Genomic DNA, 21139 nt, shown 5'->3' with positions numbered 1-21139 from the left:
AAAAGAATTAATCCATACTTAATAACATTTGCCATTTCCATAAAAGGAAAAGGTTTCTATGGATTGTTACGTAGTTAATGCAAAGATTTGAAGTTGCTGCTTCATAAGTGTTTAAGCACTAAAGCCTCTTTGGGATTATCTGCTCTTTTTTTTTATAAAATCACAGGGCTGCCATTTGACTCTATTCTTAGAGATAACTTTCTTCACGTAATGAGGTGCCACGACTGAGGATGTTATGAAACTTCAAGTTCATGCAAAGAGTTCAGACATGCAGTTTCACTCGCACTGCAGAGCACATAGTATTTGTTTTATGACACCACCAACTGTGGGCAGGGCAGGGTGCCAGGCTTGTGTGTGAGAGAGAGAGAGCATGTGATTTTATCATTGCATGGAATAAAAGACTTCACAAAGCAAACAAGTAAGAGTAAAAGTAATGAGATTGAAACTTAGAATTGTGTAAGATTGGACACACAATAAAACAAGCGTCCATTGACTGGAATATATGTTTGCCGGGGGGGAGAAGATTAGAGATTCTTATAAAAATTAAAGGCTTTTATAATTCAAGCTCACGTGTCAAGTGAGCCAAACATGTGACCAGACCAGGGAGTTTACCCACCTGCTGCAATATATAGCATATATTCAATTTGGAGCAACTGTGACCACATAATTTTCTCTGAGATTAATAAAGTATTCTGATTCATATGTATGCACTGGGAGATAGGAGAGAATAAAAGTCATTGATTTGTTTATGTTTTCATTGATTTCCATGGTCAGTTTCCCTTTTCCAGATTTCCTTTGACGGGCAGTATGTGTTGGAAAGGAGAAACGTGACCAGAGGAAGGAAAAACTCCTTAAATGAATAAAATGGGAGGGATGGAGAGCCAACCTGAGGGAGTGACAGAAGAAGAAAGAGGGAGGGAAAGAGGAGAATAGAGACAGCAGGACCAAGCTCACTGCCCCAGTGCTCTCCTTTCTTTCCTCCAGAAGCTCAAGGCTGAGATCAACAGATAGGTAAGTTTTCTCCAGCATTTTTATTTTGTTCTCCTCTCCTTCTGTTTATTTTTTATTTCATTTTTTCTTGTTGTGTTTTTCCTCAATAACTAAAAATTTCATCTCTGTAACTAATTGAAGTCATCCTCAGTCAACATTTGTATGAGGGCCCATGATCCATACACAAAGCAGAATTTGGCTGACTCCTAAATCCATAAAGTGTTTCTATCATCCTCTAGACCTTCTCCTCACAGCTTGCTCCTCACCACTAGTTAGCTACTCTGCTAGAAGACAAACATTTTAGAGGTTGTAATTATTGCTCATTAACTACAGCATCTCGCACAGATGGAGACCTGCTGCTCTATTTATGTGTGAGAGCATTTTTATGACAATGTTTATTTGCTTATGTGTCTGTTGGCCTAATACGTGCAACTAAACTTGAGGGTTTGCGGAAAGCCAGAATTTCCGTTGGCTGGATGCAGAAGCTACTTTTAGCTCCGGTTATTACTCCCTGTGCCTTGACTGGTTCAGGCTGTTTCTCAAACCTCCCGCTGTACTTTAAATGACTCTGATTATTTTAAAGGATAAAAACATCTATCAATCTTTCATTTTACTGTGGAATGTCCCATTAGGGTTGAAGAAAAGGTTTCTAATTATACGTTCTGTTAGACTATGGAATGTGACTTCCATGGCTTTGTGTTTTTTTGAAGATTTTTGTGGTAACATACACATTTATTTTGGGAGCTGCAAGCATCTTGTCTGCTTTGCTCTTTTGAGCTGATGTCAGGCTGATGTTTCTATCAGCCTGTGTTTCACTCTTTGTTCTCCCCCCTACCAGGATGCGGTGGCTCAGCTCCTTGTCTACGCTCCTTGTCCTGCTTCTCCTCTGCCCCCCCTCGTTTTATGCACAGGAGGTCCATGTACGCCTTGCAGGCTTAAACCGGCGCAGTACAAACGAAGGACGTGTGGAGGTGCTCTACAATGGCGCATGGGGCACTGTGTGTGATGATGAGGTAGATCTTAACCTGGCCAATGTGATATGCCGGCAGTTGGGCTTCCAGCGCAGCTTGACCTGGGCACACAGTGCCAGGTTTGGCCAAGGACAAGGTAGGTCCAGCCAAAAATGTGAAGCTTTAAAATACAAGTCTCTTGATTGATTTCCCTTTATTTGATGACTTGCCACTCTTTCTTGTGTTAGGTGTGATCTGGTTAGACAATGTGCGCTGCAGGGGCACAGAGGCCTCTATTGCAGAATGTCGTTCCAATGGTTGGGGTGTCAATGACTGTAGCCATGCTGAGGATCTAGGAGTTGTTTGCAGCCCAGAAAGGAGACCCGGTTTCCCTGCTGTGACTGTAGAAGAGAGTCCTTCATCTTCCAACCAGCAAAGACAGAGAAACCAGTCACCAAGACAGTCTCTGTCGCCCCCAGCTCCACCTCCAGGCCCAGCACACATCTCATCTGCCTCTCAAAGAGGCCATGAGATTGCTCTCCATCGCAACCCAGTCTCTTCCCGCCGTAGCAACATCTCCCCGCAAGAAAATGGTCATGAGATCCAGATCTTGCGACGAAATCGAGGTGGTTCAAGAGATAACAACCAAGTCAGCCCAGCTGCTCCACAAGGGCACCAGCTACTTTCACGTCTGGCAAATGGTGAAACTTACAGGCAAAGACAGGAAACGGCACGGAGCAGTCCACAGGCAGGGAGACAACAGGAAGAGGAGAGGGTGAACAGGCAGTCCCAATATCAACCTGAATCCCAGATCCCCTCTGGGAGGAGGAGTGACAGGAATCAGCAGCTCAGTGGGAACCATGTTGAACCAGAAACTCTTTATCCAGACATAGGAGCGGAGAATGGTGCATACTACACACAGGTAAACACACACACACACACACACACAATACACACAGCCTCTAGTGCACACCAAAGAAGCAACCCAGTCTAGTTTTAGCCAGACTTCTGCAGAAATGTCATTTGTGGAACCACAGGCCAGTGGACATGTATAATTAGAGACAAACCTAAAACCAGACCTTCCCCAGAACCAGTTCTTATGAATTACCATGGCCTGAAGTTTAGTTTAACCACCAATAGCTCTTCCTCTGAAGGAAAAACTTTAGATCAGAGGAAACTCTGCTATTTATCCCTGCTGTTTGACTTTATTTTTTCTTCTTTTCAACTTGCCGAGTTTACACTTCTTGACCATTTTGTAATCACGATGACACATATCCCAACACGTTAAACAAACTCTGTCGACCTCTGTTAGTTTCTTTCCTGCTGCCAACAGTATTTAATGTGGATGATTAGAGACAACGCATAGGAATCTCCTCGTGTTATTCTTGTCTTGATTGTGTGCTATCTGCTTATGCTTATTTAAACAGTAGGACAATGTGTCAACCTTTAAATGAATTGTTGATGCGAAGCTAAAAAGACAACAATGATTATTTATTTGGGATAAATCAGTGCCCGTTCTGTTTTTTCCTGTCAACAGGGATCTGAGAGAGTTCACTTAGAGGAGGCTCGTCTGCGGCCAGTGTTGTCCAGCAGCCACGGCGGTCTGGTCACAGAGGGAGTGCTGGAAGTGAAGCATGCTGGGAAGTGGCGTCATGTATGTAATCGTGGATGGGACCTGAGCAGCAGCCGTGTTGTCTGTGGCATGTTAGGATTCCCTGCAGCAGAAGCGTTTGAGCAAAACGCCTACCGGTAAGTATGTTACCGTGGGCCAGGCAGAGTACCAGAGGTGGAAAGAGACATAGAAATGGATGTGTGTGTGTGTGTGTGTGTGTGTGTGTGTGTGTGTGTGTGTGTGTGTGTGAGCGAGTGAGTGAGTGAAAGGGATGGAAAAGTATAATGGACTAACATCCCTCCACAGATTAGGCAGCCCCATGCCTGGATTGCTGTTCCAACCCCCCTGTAGTAGAGGTTAACCACAACCGCTGTCATTAGTATAACCACACTTGGCATGACAGGTCCATAGTGGTATTAGCCAAGCCTGGCTGTCCACCAGGGCTGTCTTCCCCACTGGCTGAGTTGGTCTCAGCACAGACTTTTAAAATAGTCCTAGAAAGTATGTTATTAATGTCAGATCCAGACAACAAGATTACCGTCATCCTCATCTTGTGTGTCTCTCTACTTAAAACCTTCCCTTACATGGTTTCTAATCTCATACAATTAAGAATCATCCAGTGAAAACTGTGTGCAGCAGCATCTGCGAATGCCAGGTGACATGTTTACAAGAACTAAGAGCTCACACTTACTGAATTCATTAGTAATTATGACTTTTTTCAGCCATACACTTACTTAACAGCTTCTGTAACTATGAGAGCAGAGGTTTTAGAGGTTTTGGAGGCTCTCCCAGGTGGTTAATATACTTTGACCCCCTCCTCCTTTTTTATTTGGTTCATTCTAGTCAGGGCAAACATGCAGGCCAATTTAGAATTACCAGTTAACCTAACATGCATATTATTTGAATGTGGGAGGAAAACAGCACACCTGGTGGGGATCCCAGGCTCAGGGAACACATGTCACCTCTCCACAATTGCGCATTTAAATAAACATACAGAGAAACACAACTAAAACATGTCTCGGGTTTTTGGAACGCCGGAATAATGATCCAGTACGTATACAATAATGACTAAGAAAAGTGAAAGATCTCACTTTTTTTTCAAACTGCGTGTTTTTATAACTATTTAATTGTTCCCTAAACATAAACCCTTTGCTCTACAAATAATACCAGGCTGAATTGTTGATTTTATACCCATAAATCCAAGTGTCTCGTCTAACTTTGGCTGTAAATACCCACTAAAACACCTACAGCAGCCTTCAAAGCCTTTACACACACTTGCGCATGCTTAAACATTCTGCCCTCCGCGCACACAGACCTTGCATAAACTTTGTCCGAAATCCACGTGCTCACACAAATAAACATGCAAACAGAGTACACACACGCGCGCACATACACTTGCGCACATGCAAACACAACTCTCCATATGTCCCTCTGGCTGCCCACAGAGGTCTTTTTACGTCTTGGCTAACAGGACGACTGTACTGACCGCTGGCCTGTTCTACACCATCTGTCTCTTCTCTCCATTTCACCAATAATTACTCCATGTGTCTTGCTACTCTCTGCTCAGCAGCAGGACACAGGCTTATTCACCTCATCTGCCCCATTCACTGCAGCTCCAGCAGCCTAACACTGGCGCTCTGTCTTCTTTCTGACTTATCTCCAGTGCTTCAGAAGTTTGTCTTCACTTTTACGTAATTAGATACATTTGGTCACATTTGGAACCCAAACGTGACCAAATGTCAAAAAGCATAAACAAGTCTGGTTGTCCAACTTTTGGAATCTAATGTTGAATCTAATCTGGACAACACTGAAAAAAAAACACATCTCAAAGTTGTCTGGAGAAGAATCTTGTGTCTGTGCCAAGAGCCTGAGCAGCAGCTTGTGTAAAGATTGTTTGTTTTTGTCAACCTCCACCCCGCTACGTGGGAGATGAATAGAGCAGACATTTTTGTCCAACAGTAAACAGTTGGAGGTGGCATCAGGTTGAGCATTAGCGTCTGTTTTAACAGATATTTTGTAGATGAATGTTTTTTAAGTGAGGTAGAAGTAGATGTGTTATGTCTCTCCTTAATGGCAGGAGCCTATTTTAGCCATGTTAGCAGAGAAGATCTATGGGGATGGCAGCGCTGCTCGGTACCTTTGGTCCAGACTAAAATATTGTTTTAGTGACTATAAATTGATTCCTGTCACTTTTTATAAAGACCCAAAGGGTTTTAGGGTTTACGTGGCTTTAATTTTAAGTCATTATTTTATGTTTTAGTGATATGTGTTGACCGCCACTGAGTGGATTATCATGAAATTTGCATTGAACAAATACAAATATATTATAAATATAATTCCTTGAGTTTCTGTGCGCACCACCAAGCTTTTCTTATTGCTTATCCAGACATGACAGCAGTCACATCGCCTCTTTCTGGTGCTACACACTACACTGGCAGTTTTCCACGACTAGTCTTTTTTGGGGATTGGTGTCCACTTGAGCAGCTGTAATTATGGTCTGCGCGATCCTCTAATCTAGAATATTCTCTCAGCAGAACCTGCTGCACACCCTTTGCTGTGTCAGCACATCCCCCTCTTACCATGCGGTTGTTTTTTTGGTGTGACTGCCTTTGTCTCTGCCTGTTAAGTTGCTCAGCACATTTTTACAGATGTTTAAAGACTCCCCCACTTTGCTGTGCTTACAAAAGGCAAGTGTTAAATCCATTTTCCAGCTCCCTTCTTTTCTAACATCCACACTCTCTTTGAGGCTGACACTAACTTCTTCAGTTCTTCTAATTTACTTTCACCCCCTGCTCCTTTTTCTCCCATCCTCAGCTTCAGTTTATTAAAAGACCATGTTTAATGCCTTGGAGGCAATTATGCTAAACCCCGCTTTTCATGGAAAGTACATCATTATGACCCCTTTGAGTTTTTTTTTCCATGGAGGTTGACGGGACTCATTAGGGGCTGTTGTGGAGTCAGTGTGGCAACCTGCTGCCTCTTCAGTGAGCCAATTGTTCCAGTCAGGCAGCTTTGCATTCATGCAGTATAATAACATGTTATCTCAGTTTTCCTGAGAGTCAGCTCCTCTCTCCGCTGTGGCTTATGGTATTGTGTGGTCAGAGTTTCATTTAAAAAATAGCATTAAGCTGAGGATCCGGAGGAGAATATTTTCTCCTGAGTAAAAGACTTCAGCAGTACTACAGCAATCAGAATTGGTATGCTGCGTTGAGGCACGTTGCTGTGGTTCACTTATCCGCCACTAAAGCCTTAACTCAGTTCCAACCTGTTTTCAATCCAACAAAGAGCATCACACATTGCATTTTTAGCTCTCAGCTGAGACCTATCGAAGAGAACATGCATTTCCTCTTCCTGTTAAGTGAAGAGATGCCCCTAAAAGTTGCCCGGCTCATGGATACTTTACTCTTACATCACTCGTTCCATGTTTCCCAGCATGCAGTCGTAACTGCAGTTTTACAGAATATTAAAGATCTTTGCTTTTACAGAGGCTGGGAAAGTCTATATGTACGTGCATATTTCCATGTCTGCTGTGTGTGAACCAACATGCTACTGCTCACCACAAAGCAGACACTGCCAAGCAGAGCAGGCAATTATATGGGAAGTACTCTCACCCCCGCCTCCTCCAGACCATGAACCAACACCCCCATGCAGTCTGTCTCTCCCATTTTGATTTACCACGGAGTTGTGACACATTTTATACGGTGCAAACACAGACAGATAGGCTTACACAAGCACACAGGGAGATAAAGCCAAGGAAATAAAATAGAAGCCTCTATAAAGTCACAAAATACATTTTCATACCGTATATAATAATATTTCCTCACAGTGATGGGCAGCAGGTGGTTTTCTACCTGATCAGAGAAATTACAAGCATGGTCATTTTTTGAAAGCATTCAGCAGCCACTGTTTATAGGCGGGGGGGGGGGGGGGGACCTCTTGGTTGTGTGACTAAGTGCATGTAAAATGTTCAGGCTTGTCACAGAAGTGGTCACTACTTCTGTCATTAAAATCTGGGGCAACGAGTTTGTTTTCTAAGATGTGGTTATTTAATTGTTATTGTTTACTAGACCATTTAATTCTAGTTAACCCAACCAAGTAGCTTAGGGGCCTAAACTTGACCAAATAGTGCCTGCAAACAAATAAACGGTAAACACAGTGTTAGATCTCAGGTCCCCTGATTAAATGTCTTGTGTCTGAGTCAAACCACAGTCCTATCCTCCATCTCCAGATATAGATTTTATTGGTCTTTATACTTCCTCGCAGGTGCTGCTGCTGTGGGAAATGTGAAAGCACTCATATATTTTATTTCTGTAGACACTTGACAATCAACCTATTCTGCTGTTTCAGTCTGAGGATGTGTTGGTTTTTGCCATTTTTACCTCCCACTATACTTTCACTGCTTTTATTGTATCCGTTTTCAGCTTCAGTCTGCAGCTATTTGAACAAAAACGACCCCTGATAAAGCTATATACCTGCTCAGTGCAGAAAGGAAACAGACACAATTAGCAGCCAACCAAGTGAATACTGTACATTCTTCAGTTTGACAGAAACAGAGCTCTAAGTCGAAAACAGTTTTCTTAACTGCTGAATGACGCCAAAAATGCTACATCAATTTTTTGTTTCCATTGCAGATAAAACTCATAACAACTTAGGATTTGTGTCTCATTTCTGTTGTTTGTAGGGATTTATTACCAGAGAAGGCCAGCATTAGTGACCAAACTTGCAGACTAAATTACATTTCATAACCACTGGACTGCAGCGGAAATCAGAAAAAAAATATGCAACAGTTTATGCTTATCTGAGCATGGAAAATGTCTTTTATTGTAAAAGAGCTTAAATATACACCATTTTCCCTCCACAGACTGCCTTTTGTTAGACTGTAAATGACTTGTGGTGCAAATGTTCCACACAGTAGTTTTCTGGCTCAGGATTTCTATTAGTTTTCATTATAAGTGCTTCCAGCATCAAAGACATTTCTCTTCTAATATTGGGACTGTGCATGAAAGCACTCAGAAAAGCAGGATACCGAGGTTCTCCCGGAGAGGAAACATCTCCCTTTTCCAGTATGCCAAATATTTAATTGCATCACAAATCTGGTTTTAGTGTAAACTCCTCCTGGTTATACTTGGTTTTGAGTCATTTAATTCAGGCACATTCATGAAGGGCGTCAGTCGCGCTGCACCTGTCTGTGGTCACACTGTCTAATACAAGTGGTCAGCGCTAATGTGTCTGTTTCCAGATTTAAGGGAGCTCATTTTGTGCATAGACAATATTTCCTCTTTGGATTCTAGTTTAAGGTAATACCCATAAAACTAGACAGAGTTTGGAAAGCCTGTTGAAGTTGGCAGACCTCAATAAGGATTCCCGCTGGGATTAATATATAGTGGACTATTCATATGTTTAGTTTCTTTTCCACGTGGACTCCTCAAACCAGACGTCCACACTAGACATATAGGCAAACACTGAAACTGAAATACCCATGAACGTAGGAATAGAAGCTCTAAAAAAGACACAAGAAGGAGGGGATGATTTTAGAGGAAAAATGAAAGAAAGAGGAAACTTTGTTATCCGTTATTCTAAATCTCCTCCTCTCTGTCTTTCTGACATATGTTTAACTAGGGAACAAATGCCCTGTCAAGGATGTTGTGTCTCCTTCATATTTATAGTTTCAGCTGGTTTACTTAACCTTTGATGAGCAGAATGGAAGAAGCGGGGATTTCAGGGAAGAAACAAGAAGGTGACTGAAAAGGAGACTGTACAGGAGAAGCACAGGGGTAGACTGTGGGAGTATGTAGGACAGCAGATTGTTTAGTCTACTCGATGTAAAGATGCACATGACTGAACATTCATGACTATAATGTTCTCTGTGTTTTAGGAAACTGTGGGACTCCAAGCTGGCTGATCCTTCCTCCAGGTAAAATCAGCATCTGCTTTTTAAAGGATACAACTCGAGCACAAAATCATAGTTATAATGTGTCGTCTCATTCCATTTCTTCTTTGAATCACTCAGGCTGAGGACACAGATCAGTAAGAAGGGTTACTGGGTGGAGAAGGTGCAGTGTCAGGGTGTGGAAACATCTTTGTCACAGTGTCAGGCCCTGCTGTCCCTGGCCAGGAGCGATGTCCCATGCAGAGGGGGCATGCACGCCGTGGTCCGTTGTGTACCCGGATCCCAGTTCGCGCGTAACGGCAGAGCACCTGCACCGCCTGCAGTGCCGGTTAGTGTCGGGGTGGAATATGACAAATACAGACTGGAAGTGTTCAAATTAAAACCTTAAGCTGTGTCTACAGTGGAACCACTTTTCAGTGACTTGGTGACCAGAGACCACAGAAGGCGAATTACTGTAAAAAACTACGAGTGATCTACTTTTCTCAATGTCACAAGATGCTGCAGACTGATATATGAAATACACCCAGGCCAGATTTACCTAGGCACCCAGCACTTCAAACATTAGCTTCAAAGTAACACGTCCCAAGTGAGTCACTTCCAGTGTGGACGCAGCTTAAGTCTTTTGGGAAAAATGCTCAGTGGTTTTCTTTTTAAGTGGTAAATGAGAAGATTTTTATCACATTACATACAGTATGGTCTCCATGCAGTGGTAACAAGGAAGTTCTATATAAAGGGCCTATAGTATACTCTATGGTATACTCTGTGTGTATGAATCAGCTTTTGGCCTCAGAGGCCCCCCCACTGCCCCGTCTTCCTTGGTGGCAAGAGACACTTTTGTATACAATTACTGGGTTACTATGACTAATATTGTCCTGCTTAATTTTCCCTGCCAGTTGACCTTGTACATATTGTAGGTATTTCTTTATCTGTACAAAATCACAGGGGTCACAGTCTGATACTTTGAGCACATACCTTGACTTTGTGACCCTTGCAGACTAAGAGACTAACTGAATATGTTTCTCTGCTGTTTTTAAGTTTCTTTAGCTCCTGGCACGATGCGTTGTCAGACAGGTTATATTTAAGACAATTCATGATTCAACTCGGCTTTAAAAAAATATGGTTAATCACAGTTAGTTTATGATTTAATAAGAGGGAGCAGTCACTTTTTCATAGAAGTCTAGGTAGGTTTAAAGAGCTTTTTTTCCCTTAATAAATGAAAGCATCGTTTTAAAAAAGCATTTTGTTTTTACTCGAGTTAACTTTGTCTAAAATAACGTGTTCATGATTTGAACATTTATTTGACCAGTTTTTTAAAATCTAAGAAACCAGGAAGGGAGCAAAGATTTTGTTCAAAGCACTGTATGCCTTTGAGTCCAAAAAACATATTTTGCTTCTTTTTTTTTAAAGTTTTTTTAGTTTGTAGTTTACTCCTGTTTCCTGTTTTTATGCTAACTTTCCCTTTGCTTTTCAGCAAGAAACTGAGTTTAGTGAGAAATGAGAAAATGTAGCATCCAAATGTGAACATGCTTTAAGTGTAAAATTTCCAAATCGATTCAGAAACACCTCACTAAAACTTGCACTTTTTTCTTCCAGCCTGTTGTGCGTCTGAAGGCCGGGCCCCGTCTCGGGGAGGGCCGCGTTGAGGTGCTGAAAGAAGGCAAGTGGGGCACCATATGTGACCATCTGTGGGACTTACCTGCAGCCAGCGTGGTCTGCAGAGAGCTGGGTTTTGGGACTGCCAAAGAGGCACTGACCCAGGCTCAGCTGGGACAGGGTAAGATACATAGCCACACACATAGTTTGCATACAGTCAAGCAGTACTTTGATGTCTTTCTGGTGCAGTGAACTTTATTCACCATGACCTGGAAGGTCACTGTGGGAGATGTTTGTGTGTTTGAACAAAACCAAAAGCAGGTTTTATTTGTCTTTATTAGTAAAAAGATAACCTCATTTATGAAATCACAGAGAGGATTAAAAAAAGGCCACGAGCTGCTGATATGATAACCATAAAAGATGTGGTGCAGACTTTGAATCAGTGCATCCTAAGTATGATTAGTTTATTTCAGCGATTCCTTTAGACTAAACACTTTTCTATCTAAATGTCTGTTGCTGCACTCCAAGAATCGTGGACCTGAGCAGACAAATAAACCCAGAGAAAATATTTACTGCCTCACTTCCACTTCTATCAGAGAAGCTGATTGTTGAAGAACTTTACCCATGACCACTTAGACAAGTGTAAACAATGCTATGAAGTTCCACTGATGAAAAAAACTGCATGTGTTGTTGTCAAAATAAACATATATGTATGTGAAAAGTTAGCGCAGCTTTGAAACTGGGATGTCAGGCAATCAGTGCCTGACCAAACACTCAGTTGTAATTATAATAGTAATGCTTTTGTTGTGGGCGTAAAAATATAGCCACCAAAGTGTCTGGCAGTAATGCTTTTTTCAGCCAGGGAACAAAATAGGCCCTTTCTCACACTTTGTTATTGACACTTTTTCTTGCCATACCTCTGCAGTAACTCTGTAATCACATTTATTTCCTCCCATTATCTTTCTGCCCAAATAAGCACATAGCATGTCCTATAATGGTGGGAGCATTTCCTTCTCTCTACTTTACTTAATTAAGTAATTCATGGAAAGCATGTGAGTGTTACTTTAAAGGCTCTATTAAGCTAGGTGCTATGGTTACATTTCAGCATGGGGCATTGTGCCTTTTAGCGTCTTATGCTAGTTTATGAGTTGTGTAAACATATAAGGCATGAGTCCATGTGAGGTCCCATGGTTCTGCAGTCACAAGAGAACAGCAACTCAAAACTAGGTTTGATGACATCATTAGCTATTTAAGACTAAATTATAGGGCTTTAATGGGCTTTACCCTGGGCCCCATACACCTACGCAAACATAGATGTGTTCAAAGATTTTGCTCCATTTTGCTATTTTGACATCTATTTTTGAGTTATAAAGAGCAGCCCTGGTGTGCGACGTGCATGACGGAGTGTACAGTAATTTGGCTTTCAGAGCCACATCACAGGTCCCATTCATGTCTGGGCTTTTAATCCTTCTCTTTGCTCATCTGCTGCACTTGAGCCATCAGGTTTCAGGGATTTTTATGTCTGTATCGCTCTTTTAATTTGCAATCAGTCAACTGCTACTCCGTTATGCTGTAGGTACTGGTCTCATCCACATGAACAGCGTCCAGTGCACAGGCAGGGAGAAGTCAATTACCGAGTGCCACTCCAGACCAGTGCCTCTTTACACCTGCAAACACAGCCAGGATGTGGCAGTCCGCTGCAACGTCCCAAAAACTGGAATGGACGCCACGGTGAGAAACCCACACAAACAAAGTACACACATATCAACATTTAAGCATACAACAGGAAACATTTTCTTGCTCCTTTCACTTTTAGGTGCGTCTGGCAGGAGGCAGAGAACCATCACAGGGCCGTGTGGAGGTGCTGATGGAAATCGGAGGAGTGAAACGCTGGGGCTCTGTCTGCAGTGAAAACTGGGGCCTGAATGAGGCCATGGTGGTCTGTCGTCAGCTTGGCTTGGGCTTTGCCTCAAGTGCTCATCAGGTGGAAAAAAACAGAATTCCCTTTGTTGATGTTTTCCTCTGATTCTGTCCTTTTTGTCTCTAAGCTTTTGTTATGTGTGCTCCCATTTCCCCGCTTTCTCTCCATCCTACTGTTTGTGTGCCTGTGCTGTGTTATTACTGAGGCCTGAGGTAATTACAGGCTTCTCAGACGTCCACTTCCAGCGCACTGAAAATAAAAGAGGGAAAGTAAGCCGAAGAGAGATTGGGAGAAAGTCACAGAGCAAACAAACTGAAAATAGACTTTGCATGGAAAAGGCCACCGAGAACATTTAACAGGCAGTTTCAACATTGTGAAAAAGAGTGGAAAATGTGATAATATGTACTGATAGATCCTATAAAAAATGGTGCTTCTCTGTTTGCAGCAGAAGCTCCTATTTGCCTTCCGCTGTGCCATTTTTCACAATTCTTGTTATAATATTTCAAAGCACAAATGACTTCTGGGGATTTTTCTTTGAATATTTTTTCTTCTGTGCAGGAGACTTGGTACTGGCCTGGATCCGCAGATGCTGGTGAGGTGTTGCTCAGTGGGACACATTGCATTGGCACTGAGATGTCCATTCAGCAGTGCCGCAGAAATGCACACGTCTACTGTCCAAGAGGGGGAGATGGCAGGGCAGCAGGAGTCACATGTGTAGAAAGTAAGTCTAGAACTGGCAAACACGTGGACAGAACTGCACTTTTAGTGATGTTTCCAGTGCAGTACAGTGCCAAATTGGAAGGGAAACTTAACAATAAAACTCTTTGATTCATGCAGCTGCTCCTGACCTTGTACTGGATGCACAGCTCGTCCAAGAGACTGCTTACATCGAGGATCGGCCTCTTCACCTTCTGACTTGTGCTAACGAGGAAAACTGCCTGTCCTCCTCTGCCGCCAGAATGAACTGGCCCTACGGACACCGCCGCCTGCTACGCTTCTCCTCCCGCATTATGAACATGGGTCGTGCCGACTTCCGACCACGAGCCCCAAGAGAAAGTTGGGTATGGCACCAGTGCCACAGGTAAGAACTAAAGCAGGCATTTAGAAGCCAATGTGCCATTTAACTGAGCTTCAAGGTTTTAATTTAAAACTGTAGCTGCTTATTTTATGCCTCCAAGCAGATAGGGAGTAACTATGTGCTGCAGTCTTTGGCTGGAAAAGAAAAGTACCATAACCTCCTCTATGGTGCAGCACAGGGTATTATGAGGTGATGCAAAACAAAAGCATTTTATAGTAAACACAGCTAGCAGAGGTCAAAAAATTAAATGTCAGCAGGGAAAGATAAATGGGACATTAAGATTTAGTAAGTGAAACTGGATCACTGGGTTTTGCACTATAAATAGCGAAACATGTATAAAAGTCTGTTATTTAGCACAATGAACATAATGTTTTATCCTCCAAAATACTGTTTACAATAAACATCCTTCTCACTGGTCACCCAATTGTTAGAGTCAGAGCCATGACTGCACTCAGAGCAGCCTGGCTTCTTATCTTGGCGGTTGTGGTTGTGTGTCCCAAAACGAGAGGCACAGCTCGTTGTGTCTCCCAGCCACAACCCAATCACTACCTCCCCGACCAGAGAACACATGGTTTGACTTTGAGTTTTGATAGGATTTGCTCTGGGAATGGTTCTGTAATGAGAGGACACCAAACTGATATTTGTCTGTTCTCTTTTGCTTTTTTACAACTTTTTCCTGTGTTCGTCTGACACCTTAAGAACAACATAACAGGATTTATAGCTGCTGAATTTCAAGTTGACGCTAGGATTCTTGTCCATAGATTGTGTAGTTGGAAAATAAAACAGCAGCAAGTCTTTCTTAGTTTTGTTCTCTCTCTTTTTTATGTATTTCATTGTTTATTTGCCTTCTTTCAGACACTACCACAGCATTGAGGTGTTTACCCACTATGATCTGCTCACACTCAATGGGACAAAGGTAGCTGAAGGTCACAAAGCCAGCTTCTGTCTGGAGGACACCTACTGTCCTGATGGTAAGATATTAATAGAGATTACTAATACATTCATTTGTTCTTTGTGTGGAAATGTGAAAACAAAAAAGAGCAGAATCGTGACAGACAAGAAAGAATCAAGAATACATAAAAATGCAAAGCTGAAATCCTATAATGAGTGCTCAAAGTCAGGCTGTAAGATCAGAAGCCAAGCCTAAATAGATCTTGGTTTCAGAGAGGCCAGACAGCTTTATGCAGATCCTTTCTATTCATTTAGAGGAAACGCCAGAAAAGACTTGTTTTATAAATCATGTTATTTTAACTTCAGACCTCAAATCCACAGCGACTGACAGCAAAGAAAATTTACGTTTAAAGTCTCTCCAACTATTTTTTTGTCCCTCTAGGTCTCCATAAGCGATATTCCTGTTATAACATGGGACAACAGGGAATCTCAGTTGGCTGCTGGGACACCTACCGGCATGACATTGACTGTCAGTGGGTGGACATCACAGACATACGACCTGGTGAATACATCTTTCAGGTCAGTTTGTTTTAAGACACAAAAATATATTAAATATATTATCGCTTTACTAATTTGTTTACTTCGTGCTGAGCTCATGGTGAAACTGTTAGTCCAGTGAAAGTGCAGAACAAAAAGTAATCCACACTTAATCTTCATGCTGAAATAGCATCAGTGATCTCAGTAGCTTACACAACTTCTCAGATCAGGCATGAAAGCAAAATAGAGAGCAGAGCAAACACAGACGTTTGTGTTTCAACATCTGAAGGCACACATGAGATAAAAGCACAGATAAAACACTATAATTTTAGCTAAGTGGCTCTTGGCTGTGTTTCCAGCCATTCAGGTGTACAGTATATATGTAGTTTCAAGGGTGTGTGTGTATTTAGAGAAAGTGAATTTAGTCTGGATTTATATAGAAAGTAGACCTGCTATTAGTCCACCCTCTTAGAAGGTACGGACTTATTGGCAGTAGAAAAGCTCTGTCAGCACTTTGCATTTGTACAAGTTTTAGTGCTCTATCACGTCTGTTTCTAGACATGCCGTGTGCCGCTGTGTGGCGACCTTCTCATCTGTCCTCTTGTTCTCTCTGTCATTTGTTCTATTTTTTTCTGGACATTTTAGTGGCAGAAAAGCAACGATGTTTACAGTTTCTAATCATTTTCGGAGTGTTTACATGAAATCAAGATGCCAGAGTTAGACTTGCATGTGCCTACGTGGACTTTATGTAAACTACACGCAGGAGTGGTCCTTCTGTGTCCACATGAGCCTGCGCACATGTGACGAGCCACTTCTTGAGAGATAAACCCACATAAAGCACAGATGCAGTGCTGCCACGATGCAGCACTTTGTGGTCGAGATTGTGGCGTAACAGTAGTTGAGCTGCTCATAAATTTGTGTAAGAAGTGAGAGATTAAGGAAGGGCGTAGAGCCTTGCTTTTTCTTGTGCAGCCTTCACCGTGATTCACAGCGTGGCAGCCATTTTTAAGACCATACATTAAGCTGATGAGTCACGTCCACCTCAGCCTGATTACTCCTTATTGGGTTGTTATTTAAAAATCAGCGACACAACCTCATAGTCTTTTACATGACTGTGACAGCCTTTCATTGTTCTGTAAAACAGGCTAAGAGTCCTTTGTTTCACATTATTACAAGAGCATTTAATGGGATATCAGCTGCCACTAAGTTAACGTGGTGTTTTACAAAATATGTGCTGACATCATTGGCTGGTCCCAATGTGCTTTTAGGACCAGTTGTAATATATATATATATATATACATGTAATACTGCACATTATAAATTCATAATTATGAAAATTCTGCATCTTAAATCTTTGTCTGTGAATATAATTGTAACCACAACATTTATACAGTATGTAAAAAATGAAAGTGGGTTACTTTATTGAATATGTGGTCACGTTATCTGTTTGATGTGTGCACCAGGAAAATTCATTTGTGTGCTTTCCTTATATATGGCAGACAGACAGGGTGGAAAACAACAAACCATGGCAACCAACCATGGTTACGGTCTAATGGTAGGCTGCGACTTGAATCCAAACCCAACACTATCATCTGCCTTTCTGGGTCTTTTGTCCTCTACAGAGATAGCAGTGGAAAGTGATGCCATGCATCGCTTGAACCCAAAATATATAAGATCACTGGTCATATAGAAAAGGTGAAAACAATAATCCTGTGGCTTCTCAGTCGGGCCCCATGAAAACCTGTTGTTTCAAAATTATCTGAGGAGAACTGCTACTTTCACACTCACTCCCTTACTTTATTAAAAGACACCCTTTGCAGCATTTCAAGTCTAGACAGAATGTTGCTTTTACTATCAATCCCATGCAAACACCCACCCGTATTTCCAGTATAAACTGAACTAACAGCTGCCCAACTCTAGCTACATGATTAATATACATGCATTAAATAATAACAATACAAAGAAGAAGAAAAAGATGGCCTGAGTAAATTGTGCACATGAAGTATACAGTCTTACCAATACATAAAGTAGTTGTTTAAAATGTTAACATAGCAGAGCATTATCAGAAATGTGTAAGACAGCTCGATGCATGAAATTCTTTGATTTAAATTTAATTGGTGCTACTTAAATAAGTTTAGTCAATGTTGCTGCAATAATAAATATTAAATGAAAACGTGGTAAAACATCCTCGTTATCATATGTGTAACTAAACCCCTCCTAACTGTGTGTTTAATGCAGATTTCGAGCTTTGATGGTGGATATATAATGTTCCGTGTATCGCAGTGATAACCTGGGATACTCTAAATGCTTGCAGTGGTTCAAAAACTGTCCAGACACTATGTACAATGCAGCCACAAATTGCAGTACAATCTTTGAAAAAGACATAGGGAAGGTTGTAGTTATGTACAAGCCATCACAGTATACAGAAGTGGGTTATTTGTTGTTGTTGTTTGTGGTGGTGGTGGTGGTGGTAATCAAATCTAGAGCATCTAAAGCAAGAACAGGGGTTGCTGGTGAATTATAGCGATGCCGTTTTCTCCATCTAGCAAAAGGATTACATTGTGCTTTTTATCTTTTTTTAATAATTCTTCTGTTTCAAAATGAAACTCTATTTGTTATGAAGATGACTGACCTTCAGTCTAATCATCTGTCCTGTTTCTTACTCAGGTGGATGTCAACCCGTCTTTAGACATGGCTGAGTCTGATTTCCAGAACAATGTGATGCGCTGCCGCTGCAAGTACGATGGAGCTCGGGTTTACATGTTCGGATGCCATGCAGGTAACATGTCTTTTACTAAATTCTCTCTGTTTCAATACTTTCCTGACTGATTCTGTGTAAGACTCTTATCTTCTTTGTTGTGTTTTTATCAGGCGACGCTTACAGCGCTGAGGCGGAGGACTTGTTCGACCACCAGCGTCAGATCTCCAACAACTTCCTGTGAATTATGGGAGACCCAAATTTGTTAACAGAACAACTGTAGAACTCCTCATCACACCTCAACATATATGGGGAGGGAGGGTGAATGATAATTACTTGCCAGTAAACAAAGAGGTGGGGATCAGAGAGAGGAGGGTCTGTACACAGGAATGATTTGGGAGGGATGGAGTGACTTGATTAAAAATGAAAAACAGTATCCTGTGACTGATTATGATCAGCAATGAGTTTTGTTGTTAGAAAGTCAAAGAGATTAAAGGAAAAAAATGTTTAAACAAGAAAAAAAAACACATTAAAGTCAGATATCATAAGCATCATGACACCATAATAGACATACAATAGTTTACAATTTTCAGAACTTGATGTTTTAACACTTACCTTGACTAAAAAGTAACATGAAGGCATATGAGAACAACTTTGCAGTACATCACCAGACTGTAGTCCATAAATCTCTGTACCTGCTTACTGTGCTTTCCATCATCACACTGCAAAATGTAGCATTTATTGTTACAGCTGTGTGGTTTTTGGTTTTAAATGAGATTTATTTTTCATGGTGCTATTTTGCCTGTTTTGAATAAATATTGTAATGTATTGCAAATGTATTGTCATGTACAGTTTTATATTACCTCTCTGGAATAATGTTCTTAAGGTCTCTAATTTATGCAGAATTTTAATGTACTTTTGAGTTGAAAGCTGTTTGTATTGTTAATTTTATTATGATAACTATCTCCACTTTGTTTGTTCTTTACCTGTTTAACATTGGGAACAACAGACGAGATCTGGTTGTACCACAGTATTGCGTCAGTACTTGGTAATGGTAGTGAAAGAATAAATGTCAGATTGAAAACTGTCATTTGAGGCATTATTATTTGACCGCAGACATTTATAATGCAGAAAGCAGAGAATAATTAGGCCGTGTTTAAGGATATAATAATAATTAAGCAGAGTTGATGTTACAGTTTCTGTAGAAGGTTTGGAGAATTGCCTAATAGGCTAAAAGAGATTCTTGAAGTTCATGCAGTGCCTTATGCGAGTCTAACCAAGTTGCTTCAGCTTCTTCAGCAGATTTTAAAAAGATCTAAGATGATTAAAGTTGCTGGGTTTCCCATCCTTTTCCTGGGAGCGTGAGCTAAGCGGCGTTTTATTGTTGTTTCCACCATATTTCCACTGAGGAATACATAGAAACACTGGAAATTCTCACAGTTACCCTCTGTCACATTACATAGGCTATGCTTTAAATAAATGACTCACTTTGGCCTTTTTTCTTTCCATTTTATGAGCTGGTGCCATATAAAACTATATAAATAAAGTGGTAAATTAAAATCAAATACAAAGTCAGTAAAGGTGACATAAACATGATGCAAATCTGCATTGCAGATTGTGACTGCATCTGGGGTGGTAGTGCATCAGCAGGCTGTAGACACTCCTTCCATTTATTCATTTTCTTCAACTTATCCGATTCAGGGTCACGGGGGGCTGGAGCATATCCCAGCCGTCATAGGGGGGGGGCCAAGTAGGGCAAACCCAATGTGTTGCAGGGATCACAGAGAGACAGACAACCATTTGCACTTATGTCTAATTTAGAATTTGTTATTATGAAATAAGGTTATTAGAAAATAACATAACGTCTTTAAACTGTGGGAGGAAGCCAGGAGACCAAGAGAGAACCTACACAGGCACAGAGAGAACATACAAACTCCACACATAAGGACCCCAGCCAGCCAGTAGATTCAAACCTAGAGGCTTAACACAGCGGTCCCCAACCTTTTTTGCGCCACGGACCAGTTTGTGTCCGACAACATTTTCACAGACTGGGCTTTAAGGTGTTGCGGATAAATACAACAAAATACAACCGGTATCAAAAAAAGAAGATTTATTCATAACACACGGAAAGAGACCCAGGAAACCAAGTTAATGAAAAAAATAACGCTAAAGATAAGATAATAAGATAACCTTTATTAATCCCACACGTGGGAAATTTGTTTCCCCACGTGTAAAAACCGATAAAAAAAAAACCCTGTTAAAACCGATAAAAACCCTGAAAACCATTTATTTCACACCCAAGCTCAACTCTCGCGGCCCGGTACCAAACAACTCACGACCCAGTACCGGTCCATGGCCTGGGGGTTGAGGACCGCTTCCTTAACACACTGAAGCAATAGTGCTAACACGACTGTGTTGCCGGCATTTGTCATTTTCAATCAATTCAGTGAGTCAGCACAGTGGAGTGGGGGGATTGGTAAAGGTCTGATAAAGGTCTGAATCCAGGTAAATTAGATCTGTAAGTTTTAGAAAATTTGAAAACAAAAAATAACTCCCTGAACAAGTCATTTCAGTGTCTGTGGCTCCAATGTCTGGACCTGTTATTAAGAACTTCACGTGTTTATTATCATACAACCCATTTGTTCCATGAAACCAAGACACTACTTTGACTTTTTCAATGTATGTGGTTCTTGACATCAAAGCAAATTACCATTCTGTTATCATTGTATTATTTTATTTAATGCCTGCTTATTTCTACTGCCTTCATATGGCTATAGCTCATGAGGTAGAGCAGGTCATCTACTAATCAAAAGGTTGGTAGTTTGAGCCCTGTCTGCTCCAGTCTGTAACCAACTATCCCTGGGTAAGATATTAACTGCAAGTTGCTCTCTGATGCATCCAGATCAGTGTAGTTGTTCAATAGAAACAATGGTAGCACTTTCTATTACAGCTCGGTAATAAAGCAGTAATAGTAGGATA

The 21139-nt window shown here is 41.3% G+C and overlaps 1 protein-coding gene across 1 annotated transcript; it reads left to right on the top strand.

Moving 5' to 3' along the window:
- Positions 1-938: 938 nt before the first annotated feature.
- On the top strand, positions 939-19250 carry LOC113023829 (lysyl oxidase homolog 4-like). The gene is made up of 15 exons (XM_026170227.2): positions 939-1011; positions 1829-2097; positions 2189-2862; positions 3478-3689; positions 9428-9466; positions 9563-9770; positions 11036-11216; positions 12612-12766; positions 12852-13019; positions 13515-13677; positions 13794-14037; positions 14890-15005; positions 15368-15504; positions 18130-18241; positions 18334-19250. Exons 2-15 carry the CDS (start codon positions 1830-1832, stop codon positions 18402-18404), a joined length of 2748 nt encoding a protein of 915 aa, XP_026026012.1. The 5' UTR covers positions 939-1011; position 1829; the 3' UTR covers positions 18405-19250.
- Positions 19251-21139: the final 1889 nt, after the last annotated feature.

This window comes from Astatotilapia calliptera, chromosome 6, assembly GCF_964374335.1.
Source record: "Astatotilapia calliptera chromosome 6, fAstCal68.1, whole genome shotgun sequence".
Lineage (NCBI taxonomy): Eukaryota > Metazoa > Chordata > Actinopteri > Cichliformes > Cichlidae > Astatotilapia > Astatotilapia calliptera.
This window is presented reverse-complemented; position numbering and strand designations above follow the sequence as displayed.

Coding starts and splice junctions, on each gene's coding strand:
- LOC113023829 (XM_026170227.2), top strand. CDS start 1,830: ATGCGGTGGCTCAGCTCCTTGTCTACGCTCCTTGTCCTGCTTCTCCTC. Junction 2,863..3,477: donor ATGGTGCATACTACACACAG/GTAAACACACAC, acceptor TCCTGTCAACAG/GGATCTGAGAGAGTTCACTT. Junction 13,020..13,514: donor TTGCCTCAAGTGCTCATCAG/GTGGAAAAAAAC, acceptor TCTTCTGTGCAG/GAGACTTGGTACTGGCCTGG.